Raw genomic sequence first — 12856 nt, 5'->3', positions numbered from 1 at the left:
CTCCTAAACAGAACCTCAACATCCTCCTCTCTGCTACCTCCATCTCTGCCTCTTGTCTTTTCCTCACTGCTACAGTCTCTAACCCATACAGCATAGCTGGTCTCACTACTGTCTTGTACACCTTTCCTTTGATTCTTGCTGCCACTCTTCTGTCACACAACACTCCTGACACCTTTCTCCACCCACTCCAACCTGCCTGCACTCGCCTCTTCACCTCTTTCCTACACTCCCCATCACACTGGACTGTTGACCCCAAATACTTAAACTCCTGCACCTTTGCACTTTATCGCAGGGTTTCCCAAAGTTTTCAGCACAAAATATTGTTGCAAAAGACCCGCGACCCACTCACCCCACATGCAACATATTGCACACAGAACAACGCACAGACACGCAGGTTGATTGATCAAGCAGGTATAACAACAAACTGATCACTACCTAACAACCAAATGTTCATTTTAGTAATAAAGGGGTTTAATACAATATTAAAATGAATGTCAGTGTAAAAACAAATGTAACAAGTGAACACAATATGTAAGAGCAGGACAAAACACGAACATAATGTGATATGTGTGCATGCATAATGCACAGCTTTATGCACAGTCTTTTCACATAAATAGGTCGAACCAAATGGCATCAGTATATCCACAGTGGCCCCGGAAAGCTGTGGGTATTCCCTCTTGACTGAAATCCAAAACTCAGCCAGCGTCTTGGAATCAAATGCGGTCTTTAAAGTCCGATCAGAGGATAGTTCAATGAGCGTGTCCTCCATGTCAGAGGTAGGGGATTCACCCTGTCTACAGTGAACGGGGATCTTATCCAATCATATTGTTCTGTGGCCGTTTCCACAGGGAAGTACTTTATAAAATGTTCCAGAAGTGCTTGAAGGTGAGTAGTGACAGACCTCCTAACAGTGTTTATGCTCAGTGTGTTGTCCTCCATGAATTCCTCCACCTCAGAAAACATATCAATCTGTCCCATTTCAACGCGTTGTATCCAGTGATCCGGATCTTATCATTCAGTGACATGATGCCTGTGTTTTCACCTTGCAACGACGTGTTAAGTCCATTCAGTTTTTCGAAAATACTTGACAAATATGCCAGTCAGGATCAGTGAGGTGCTCAGCGAGCTGGGATCCCTGTTCGATAAAAAATATGTGCACCTCATCTCGCAGCTCAGTACGTTCCCTCACGAAAGCCACCTGTCCTCTGTGTGGAGCAGCAGGCCCTGGTGCTCTGATCCCAGTTCGTTACAAAGAATGACAAAAAGTCTCATATTAAGTTGGCGTGATTTTATGTAACTGACCATTTTTACCACAGTTTCAAGAACATAATTAAGCTCTACGTCCAGTGTTTTGGTAGCAAGAGCTTCTGATGGATAATGCAGTGCGTAAAATTGATGTGAGGTGCCACTTGCATGACTCTTGCTTTTAGTCCTTTCTTTTTTCCTAGCATTGCACCTGTACCATCTGTGCACACAGCAATGCATTCGTTCCATGACAGACCCTGTTCTTTTAGATTTGTGTCAAGTTTATTGAAAATATCCTCACCTGTGCAAGTCCCTTCCAGCTGGGAGCAAAAGAGCATCTCTTCGTTAAGTTTTCCCTCAAAAATATCTAACGAAAGCAAGGAGCTGGGCAGCATTTGATACATCAGTAGATTCATCTAATTGTAAAGCATATCTCCCCTTCTTTACTCTTTCAATCAGCTGAGACTTGATGTCCTGAGCCATGTCTGTGTTGCAACGGGCAACAGTCCCGTCACTTACGGCACTGACTCCAGGTCAGTAGCCTGTTTATCTCCATGCTTAACTCGGCTCATCACTACAGCAGCAGGTTTAATTAAAGTTTCCCCGATTGTGTTTTGGCTTTTTGGCCCGTGCAATTAAATATGCCACCTCATATGAGGCCCTTTGAACTTTGGCAGTTGTTGTAGTCCTCGTAACTCTCCTTCTTTTCTGAGGAAAAAATCAACAGGTTTACCAGCAAGACTGGGATGCTTGGTGTTCAGGTGTCATAGCATTTTTACAGGCTTAAGGCTTTCATGTGCCAGAACTTCTGAGCATACTACACCCTGGGGATGTTGCACCTCGTCTATGACGATGCATGTGAACCCATATTTGATAAATTCTTCTCTATATTTTCTGGGTTTTAAGGGGGGGCACTTCGATTGTTGACGGACATGGTATTTATGGATTTGGCGGGCTTTAAGGGAGGTAGATGGCATTTCTAGCGGCTGTGCTTCTCTTTCCTTCATGGAAATGCAGTCTAGTTTACATTATGGTTGGGAATCATCCCGCGACCCCCCGGGGGTCCCGACCCCCACTTTGGGAACCACTGCTTTATCGTATTGTTGCAAATTTAGCTGTAGCATTTTTGCATTGAATTGTGGACCATATGTATTGGGATATGGATCAAATCTTTTGAGAGGGAGTGGTACACACTCCTAACAATAGCATAATGTGATAAAATGCCTCTCCTCAGTATAGCAGCTAAGGTTGGTGCCACAGTCTGTGACAATCTTTTGTGTTGTCAGAATCCCCTTCTGTCTGTACCCCCGGTCAGACACATAGGAAATACATTAGAAGGTAACGAGGATGGGAATGGCTGAGGGAGCAGAGGAGGAACTAGAGAACGAAACAGCATAAAGAGCAAAAAAAACGGGATGAGGAGAAGAAGCTGTGGAGGGATGAAAGGAGGGTGAGATGTGCAGCAGCATTATCTGCAGAAGCATGCTGTGAAGGCTATCCCTGTGCACCCATACACACACGCACATCCATCTGCAGGAGGGACAGTGGAATATCTCCCACCTGCAAGAGCTTACTTAAATCAAATCCATAGTTAACATTGGACTATGTACAAACACACACAGAGTCAGGCCACATGTACATGTTATATATAGGCACAGGGAGCATGAGTCAGCCTTGGAAAATAGAGATAAAGGAGTACTTGTGCAGCACATATCCAATATGAATATAGTGTGATGAAGCAGTTTTCAAGTGTACTTGTTGTAGGCAGGAACACTATACAGTATGTCATGCTTAATGGGTCTACAGCTCTAGCAACATCGGGTTCAGGTCCTTTTTGGCATTTTATCACCATGTAGAGCTCAGTGTGCTCCAAAGTGGACGCTGCAGGCTCACTATATTGATGTAAAGGTCAGACATGGTGAAGGGACTCGGAGGCTCTCAAATACAGATGCTGAGTCTGGGGGCAGCTAGTGTCAAGTATCGTGTCCTCTCAGGAAGCAACGCTGCAGGCGTGTGGGAGATCACAGGCAAATATGGCCTTTCCCTTCCATTCCTTGTTGTTATTTTCCTCCTCTCTCTTTCACTTGTTTATTTTCCTGGCTTCTGCATTCCTTTGCTTTCCTCTCTTTTTCTTTGTCCTAGGGTCCTTTCCTTACTTTTCCTCTTTTTTGGTTTCTTTCTATTGTTTTCCTTTCCTCTCCCTTCCTCTACATTCCTCTCTTTTCCTTTACTTCCCTTCTCTTTTCTTTTGTTTTATTTACAAATCATACTCATAGTAAAATCTAAGCGATAACATGTTAAAGTGTTCCCTTCCCTCTCCTTTCTTTGCCTTCTCTTCCCTTCCTTGTCCTTTTACCTCACTTTGCCACCTTTCCCTCTCATTTTCCTTCATCTCCCATCCTTCCTGGATCCCTTCCTCCTTTTCTATCCTTTCCTTTTCACATTTCCTTATTTGTCACATTTCATGTCAATATATTTATTCCACAGTACAATACTTCTTTATTAGAAGATACAAATGTCTTCGCTCTGACAGCTCGAACACTGCCCTTCTTTCTTTCTAAATCTCGCTTCAATCTTTGCTTTGATGACATCAGCCAAGCGATGACTGACATTCATCACAATGCATTTAGATGCCGTACTGCTTATCTTTGTCTTCAGTTAAAGGACACTGCAATGACTGTGAAAATGTAGCATAATTACTCAGAACACCTTCATCATATCAATCACTGCTTGTCCTCAGAGGTGAGAACTGCCCTCGGTGTTGTCCTGGTAGGAGGCTCATCACTCGAGTTATTAAAATGTCGGTGTTGAATGCACCATGTGCCTCTAATGAAAGACCTGTGTGAAGCCGGCAGACAGCACAACAAGCCACATTATTACAATCCCATTAGAATAAATTAGCATGATCGGCTCTGTAGGAGCAGTTTGACCTGGGTCTTACTATATAAAAATGACACAGGACTCCACTCACTGACTCCCATCTAGAGAGAGGCGATAGAGAGACAGGACAGCCACTAATCACAGTCTAATTATGTGATATAACGGAATCAATGACTGACAGATGCAGTATTTCTGTAGCCATATAGGCCAATGATAGCTAGAGCAAATGATTCAGTGCTATGACTCATGCTTTAGAGGCATATATAATTTGTAGTTAAAAGCTTTAAACACACAAAAAATTCACATTGACATTTCATTTAATGGCTGAATGACTGTGACTTGTGACCCTGCGCCCAGCATTGCCACTGAATGGATAATGGATGATAAGCGCAAGCTAAAATAGCGACCTGTCCCCCCACCCTTCCTGCCAAGCTTTTAACCTGCAGTTTCCTTTATTGATTATTGCCGGCTAAACTGATACAGACGGCCGCAGATCAATATGTTCTCCAGTCAGTGGCTGGCCCAAGGAGCCGAGTCGATACGTGATGACTCCGTAGAAAGCTTATCAGTGTGTGACACCAGCAGACACACAGGCAGAATGGCACTCCTTCACCCACTCTCCAGTCTCTCCCTACTCAGTGACGACACTGTGTGACATGAGCCACACTGACACGGCCCTTCCCAGCAGAGCAGCCACTGCTACAAAGTTTCAAGCTGCTGGGCTGATTTACATGGCTAATCGCAGGCTGTATGCTCAAGGACATGCAAGGAAATGCACATTCATGAAGAACTCTATTAAGAGCGTCAAATGAAAAATACTGTAAGCTGATGGGTCCACATCTGAAGCACTCTAGGTAACAACTATCCATGCTGAAAAATGTAAAATATACTAAAGCTATTTACAATAATAATAAATTGTATATTTACAATATACAATTGTAACATTAATTCAAAAGCTAAACTGCTATTACATCGACCTTCTGACAAAGTACACTGTCAAAGAACCGAACCTCAGAAGCATTCAGTAGAATAATGCAAGATCATTTGGTAACCATGGACACATGTACGCAGGCGTCGTCCCCGTTAAGACCTTTATGTAATTTAAGCTCATCAGGTTCAGCAAAGTGTTGCATCATTTGTTGTCAGACATCAGAATTTAATTTCCTCATGTGCATTTAAGTAGTGCTGATGTGACTGCATGACTAAAACTGCCCAGTCACTGAGCAACAAGCCTGATCACATGGCTTCATGTTTACTCCTCTTGGTTCAGCTGTAATTTCTCAGAGTGAACATGAAGCATCCCAGAGATAAAAGGGAAGCAACGTATCATTATTTTGTTAGCCTGGTCTAAATGAACCGAGCAACAGATGTAAAAGTGGCTAAAATCACAGAGAAAGACAAACTAAGATGGAGGAAACCAGCGTTCACACATTATCTCCTTACAGTATGAGCTGACTAGTAAACAGCACACTTAGCAAAGAGTCAGTGTTCTCTCCTCTGCCAGGATATAATAAGTGCTAGACATGGAGGTATTGAAATGTCAACGCTCATGTTGCTTTTCATGTTATTCATCATGAAGGGCATTTATAACTTTGGAAAACACTTTTCTTTGGATTTTCTTGCTTCTCCTGTGCTTCTTTCATTCTTTAATGTGCTTTGCTCATTGATTTTTGCACCAGTTCATATTTTCTCCAGTGTTTTAATACCTGCCATCATCCAGTTTGTATTACCATTAAGCTACAATATAAAGCATTTATGCCTTTCCCTCTGAGTTTGTTTTCTCTTGAGTTTCAGATTTTAAAAATGTTTTACCAGTCTAAATAATTTAAATCACATATACCGTATAGACAATGTCTACCAACATATCAAGGATAGATGAAAGGATAGGATATATTTGACGTCACTCCTTGTTTTACTAGGTAATAATGAACCACTCAGAACTCACAACTCATTGCACAGATATAAGCCCATAAAAGCCTGTGTATTTGCGGTGCCAAAATCAAAGAGTGTGGTATAGGAAATAGTCCAGCAGCAGCAGCAGTAGCACTGTAGTTTGAATCAATATGACTATAATTATGTACTTAAATAACTCAGACTAAAGAAGTAAATAGAAAAAAAAGCAATGCAGAATACAACAACAAGCTCCAAAGATGTCACTACAAATGCAAAAGAAATGAGAAATTGCAGATTACCTTTGGTGGTTCAGCGACATTTAAAAGCCCTGTTTGCATACTCTTTCTTACACAGTACCTCTTCCTAAACTTGACCTGAGCAGCTTGCTAACTGAATCACATCAGTGAAGTGAACAGTGCATTGCATTTATGAGTTTGGAATTAGTTTAGCTCGAACTCATTTCATCAGAAGTCAGCTCCCTGAAGTGTACTTACTCTCACAGCAGCAGCCTACCCTGCAACATTGACATAGACCCCCCCCAGCACAAAGTTACACCCCACCACCTCCACCACCAAAAATAGGATTCATCGCAGGAGTAAATCTCATCAGAGTCACATAATTATAATTTGTAAGCAGGAAATGAATTAGAAGATGAGCAAAGGGGGGAGCCAGCTGTGGACGTGACATGATGAAGTTTGCCTGGGTTAGAAGTTCAACAGTTCAGAGAGTGTGTGAACTTGAATATCTGCACACCCACATACACACACAGTATAATAACAAGCCATTCCCCAAGAGCCTGCTCGCAATTGATAATGTAATAACTAGACATCGAAATCTAATGAAATGCTCCTGTAAATACACTTAAAATACAGTAAAAGCTGATATTATGATGATAAACAGGTGCAGTAAATGAAATTGTATATTAGAAGAAACAAGTGATTACAACATGAGTTTGTGGATGTTCTTACATGATTTCTCTGGCACCTTTCTGCTTTAGTAGTTAGTCTAGAGTTTATATATAGATAAATGGATCTGGTTGATTTTACATTAACAGTTGCTACACAAACAGACAGTTCAGAACCCCAGCTCTAGTGCCATTTACCTATGGTGTAGCCTCTCTTCAACTCGCCACGTCGAGGACTGCGGCGCTGGGAGTTGGTGGTGTTGTTTTCCTGCACTGCGAGGACAGTGGTTGTCTTGGAAACAGGTGATGCAGCCCTGTTGAGGGGTGAGGCTGGCACCAGGGTTGGGGAGAAACCTTGACTGGAAATATCCACTGACTGAGACTTCTTCTTCAGTCTGCAGGGGTACAAACAAACAACAGAAGAAGAAGACATCACTGTCATGCTTACAAAGCTGAAAAAGTTGCCTGTGTCACTGTCACTGTGAATCCACAGTGGAGCGGGGAAAGATGTGTGACCTTCACTGCTTAAAGGTGAATCAAAGCATATTTGCACTTCACATTGTTTGTGTCAATGTGCCTTGTCACAGAAATGTAATCGTGCAAGACAATTTCTGCAGCAGCGAGGAAGCTGAGAGAAAGAATCAATAGGCTAATCACACCCTTGTTAAGGGTAAATTTATTAGCATTGTTCTGCTCACCCAAAACCAAGCTGTCTCCACAGTAAAAAGGGATAAAGACACAGGACCAATAGCAGAAGAGCAGGGTTAGAATAAGACCTTACAGAGACAACAATTTCCAGTAGCAACCTGAAGTACAAATGGTGGAGCTAATGTGGTGGTAAAAAAGCTTTTACTTCAGTCCATCTCTAGATGATTTTCTTTTCACCTTTCTCTAACACTAACCCATCCCCAGGCTGTTTATAAATGGTCCAGAACACTGCTACAAAGCCATGTTAGAAACCATGTGATCGGGCTTGTTGCTCAGGTTTTTTTTTTTTTTTTTACATGGGTCAACATCAGAATCTGAATTCAAAATGTGATTCTTGCAATCACGTTTAGAGCTCTGCATGGTCATGCACCTTCATATATTAGTGATCTACAGCAGCCCTTTGTCACCAGTAGGACTTCTTAGCAAGTTAGCCTTTAGCTTGCCAGCTGCAGCAGTTGAATATGCCCTGAGAGTAGTCACTACTGGTCACCAAGCTTCCATGTGGAGGAGCAAATACTTTGTTGTGTGATACCACCATAAGATCTGTGGACAATAAAGAGCATCATAAAGTTAGAATGCTAAAGAGTTTTGAGAACTCATACTCTCTCTCAGATACTGTTTATGGCCAGAATTTTTTTTGCAGTAGCTAATAAATGCAGCCTAATTATATTAAGCAATGACCTTTCTGTATAGCAGTGACAAAGCCTGCCGTTCCTATGTTGGATTCAAATTGTAATAACAGTGTAACAGCATTCCTAAACAATATTTATTACACACTGTCTTTTGCAGTAAAACACATTAGAAGTAGACTGCTTATGTACAGTGTATCAAAGACACTGGCTGTTTGAGATACATGTAGGTCAAATTAAATCTGTCTACAAGAACAACAACAACAATGCAAAGCATATCAAAAGGATGATGACATGCTGGTGATCCAGGTTTGGAATATTTGTAAATAAGTTAACTGGGCTAATTTGAAGAGGTAATCCCAAACTCTGAGTAGGAGGTCAACCCACTTACATACATGTATGTGAGTATATATACATATTCAGACAAACTGCACTCTAATAGCACTAAAACACTGATGGACAAACACATCATAACTGAATGCAGAAAAACAAAAACAAAACACCATACAGTAGCTGGGTCCTTCAGTAAAAACTTAAAGTGAAAAACTGCTCCTGAAACTATCTATAGTCTGAAAAAACCCTGAAACAGCAGTATAAGATTCCCAGCACTCGCGCCCTTGCTCACACTTTCAATCATTCCAGCAAAACTGCTGAGGTGAACAGAATAGTTCTGGACTTTCACCATGTCTATCCTTAGAAGGGCCAAAGCAGCACACATGACATAGTGTCTAACTGGCTAATGAAAATGCATAATCTCTATGGAAATGCTGCCCATCACTGCATTCACGTTCTTTGTAAGTGGAACAGTTTGGAGGAGGAGGCAGACAGAGCAGGCTGAGCTGTGAAAAAACACCAGGGGAGATTAGGTTCTGCTTCACAGAAGTGTTCCCTAAATTATATTTAAAACCCACTCACTGACCATTTTCTACAAATATATCCACTAAAACTAAAACAGCCCCTATGGACTGCATTCCTTTTGAAATTTTTATTCACTTTTTTCTCTTATCTCTATCTTTTCTTCACATAATTGCATGTAGTATACAATGTTCACTAGGCTAAACAAAGGCAGGCAAAATTAGCTGGTTATGCCAGATTGTCCTAACGATTATTCTGAGGAAGCTGTTTGTTTAGATAGTATATAATGAGGTTGGAGGATGAGTGAGACTTGCTGTTGCTGTTAATGGCTGGGCTGTGGAGGGCGAGAGAGAGAGAGACACAGATAGAGGCAGAGTGTGTAAAGCCATGTGAAGCCTATCTCTGCTCCCTTAGGAGTTTGTACTAATTACTCTCATGAAAACCCTCTTCTAGCTCTGTTTGAATGAGCTGCGAGGCCAAACAGTATCAAAACACAATGTGTGTGTGCGCATCTATGTGTCAGAGACCAAACAAGAAGAGAGAATTGATGCCTTTATCTTACAAATAAAAATGGAAACAGAAACGGGTAAACAGAATGGCTCTGTATGTGTGTGTGTCTCGTATATGTGTATGTTCAGTGCTCATGTGCATGTGTGTACTATTGTTCATTCATGCTTTTAAGGTTGCTGGAATTAAACCTGTACTCAAAAAGCCTACTCTTGACCCAGGTGTTCTGGCTAATTATAGACCAATATCCAATCTCCCATTTAATTCAAAATCCTTGAAAAAGCTGTTGCAAAGCAATTATGTGACCATTTGCACAAAAATGATTTGTTTGAGTATTTTCAGTCTGGTTATAGAGTCCATCATAGTACAGAAACTGCACTGGTGAAAGTCACCAATGATCTCCTCCTGGCCTCAAAGGACTTGTCTATATACTTGTCCTCTTAGATCTCAGTGCTGCTTTTGACACCACCAACATCTTACTACAGGAGTGTTAGTGACAGTCAGTCAGGTTTGTCTGCTCTTTAAAGTGTTCATGATCATGATGTTCCCCTCTTCAGTTTGGTAATCCCCTGACGCTCCCTCTTTGGCCACAGGTTAGAAATTTGATTTATCCAGTGAAAGATGGGAAAGAAACAATGAAGGACAAAGAGAATGAGAAGGTGGACAAGGAGACAAAAGGTGTAGTGTGGAGAAAGAAATGAGCAAGAACAAAAGCAAAACAACCAAGAAGAAGAGGGGGAAGAAAAAGATCAACAGGAGGGTAGCAGAGTATCCTTCCTCCTGTAACCCCCACCTCTACTCCCTTTTTACTCTTCCTAATTTATCCACTCCCCCAAATACTCTACCCCTTCCCCTGCCTCTTAGCCAACCCCACCCTTACTCCTTGCCTCTCATGCCACTCCACTTTACCCCTTCCCACACTTTACCCTTTCATTTCTTACCCGATCCCATCTTCACCCCTTAAGCCCCACCCCCTTCTTGTACTGTATGTATCTTACTGTAAATATGTTGTAAATACTTCATCATACTGTAGTTCTGTTGAATGCATCCCTTTCCATTTCTTTCTTTTCTTCGTCTATTTATCCAACACTGAGATGGTCAGTCTCTGTTATTAGCTACTGTTGGTTTGTGAACAATGCACAGTGAAGGATGCTCAGGCTTTGATAAAGGAGTTTCTAATCCTTTTTTTAAACCACTGCAATATCCACTAGCCAGAAACATAGCTCCAAACAGCATATTTTCACAGTTATTTTCTTCTGAGTATCCATTATTATCAAGTCACTTAAACACAGTCATTGGGTTTAAATCATAAATTAATAAACTAAATTTTATAAAAAAGGAAACACCTGAATTTCAATAAAACTATCAGTTGAAGTCTATTTCCTGTATCCACTGTCCCTGAATCTGCTGTATCCTGTCTACTCTAGTAGCTTCTTACATTTTTAAGAATATCTTAGCACATCCCCAAGTCAGTTCACTTTGATGGGTGCATCCAGCCATTAGTTATATATGCGGAAGGCTGAGACAACTATTAGGGATATATCACATCCTCTGCATGGTGACTACGAGTTGTTACTGCTGTTGTGGGTTGCACAATCTTTTATACCCTACAGTATAAAATCGATGAACAAATCTTTGTGAATGATGGTTTATTATGGTTTACTGTGACATGTGTAATGTTTCTACGGGGTGGGTATGCTCGTCTGTGTTGTGTCATTGTGTATTGTACCTGCCTGACTGCTGCCACAGACACATATAGAATTCACAAAGGGGCAATAAATTGAAAAAAGGGGGTGGGGGGCTTTAGAGAGGAAAAAACAAAAAATTGTCTCTCTCTGTAATGAATTTATTCAAAGTGGCAGTTTTGGTGCACAACAATTAGAATAAGGCAAAGACACTTCATCACTTCGTAGGAACTGACAGTTATTGCTGATCTGTTATTGTATTAGGTGCGATATTCATTTAGTAGTTTCAAGTCACTTTAAATCCATCTGGGATGTTTATTGCACTTCTCTCTCCCTCATGGTTAAATAATGAAATGTACTGTAAACTCTCAGACAAACAGAAGAAAGGCACATGCAGTTTTTGATCCAGTTTGTAAAGGGGCACTACAGTGATTTTGTACTACAGGTTAAAAAAGTTGGTAGGCTTTCAATAAGGATGGAGTTCAAACCAGAAGATTTAACTCAACTTTTTTTTTACAGTCCATGTAAACTAGAATTTTTATTGTTACTGCAGGACTGTAGTTAAACATTTTCAGACTTCCAGAATTTTTTGCATATTTTAGCATATTTTAAAATGTACTACACTTTAGCTGCCAGTTTCAAGTCAAAGTCAAAGTCAAGTCAAAGTGTTTATTTGTCATATGTACAGTTAGGAAACGCGTTTCCCAGTACAATGAAATTCTTACTTTGCCGTCCACATGAATGCCACACAATACAAGTGAAATATAAAGTAGATGAGCAATAACACAAATCTAAATAGGCAAAAAAATCACAAATGCACTTTAAAGCAGCAAGTGAAGGAAGCAAATAAAAATACAACAAAAACACAATATAATGCAGAGAGAATATATGCTACATGAAGTGCAAATACTCAGCAGTGAGTGTGCAATTATGCATGTGCAAAATGAGTATGTGAACAGTACAGATGGAATTAGATGAGGTACGTAGATCCTGAGTCAGCTGTTTAGGAGTTTGATGGCAGAGGGAAAGAAAGAGTTTTTCAGTCTAGAGGTCCTACATTTCACACTTCTGAACCTCTGGCCAGAGGGTAGGGGTATGAACAGTCCATGCTGGGGGTGGGTGGGGTCCTTTCCGATACACCATGTGGTGGTAAATGCTCTGCAGAGAGGGCAGTGGAGTCCTGGTGATCTTCTCCACAGTCTTTACCACTATCTGCAGGTGCTTGCGGTCCATAGCAGTAGTGCTGTCATACCAGACAGTGATGCAGCTGGTCAAGATGCTCTCAATGATGCAGATGTAGAAGTTGCTGAGGATCCTAGGCGACATGCCAAACCTCCTCAGCCTCCTCAGGAAGTACAGCCACCGTTGGGCCTTCTTGACCAGCTGTGTGGTGTTAAGTGTCCAAGTGAGGTCCTCACTGATGTGGACGCCCAGGTATTTGAAGCTGCTCACCCTCTCCACCTTGAGCCCCCGAATGAACAGTGGCCGATGAGATCTCCTCTCCTTCCTCATGTCTACTATCATCTCCTTCGTCTTGTCCATGTTGAGGC

The 12856-nt window shown here is 41.4% G+C and overlaps 1 protein-coding gene across 2 annotated transcripts in view; it reads right to left on the bottom strand.

Annotated features, from left to right (window-relative positions):
- oxr1a (oxidation resistance 1a) overlaps positions 1–12856 on the bottom strand; it is a 199495-nt gene that overhangs the window by 103259 nt on the left and 83380 nt on the right. For both annotated transcript variants that reach the window (XM_020611663.1, XM_020611666.1), the window contains exon 3: positions 7121–7317. In XM_020611663.1, coding sequence (XP_020467319.1) covers positions 7121–7317 — 197 coding nt within the window. The remainder of the gene's footprint in view (positions 1–7120; positions 7318–12856) is intronic.

Source organism: Monopterus albus, unplaced genomic scaffold (assembly GCF_001952655.1).
Source record: "Monopterus albus unplaced genomic scaffold, M_albus_1.0 scaffold116.1, whole genome shotgun sequence".
In the NCBI taxonomy this organism is placed as follows: domain Eukaryota; kingdom Metazoa; phylum Chordata; class Actinopteri; order Synbranchiformes; family Synbranchidae; genus Monopterus; species Monopterus albus.
This window is presented reverse-complemented; position numbering and strand designations above follow the sequence as displayed.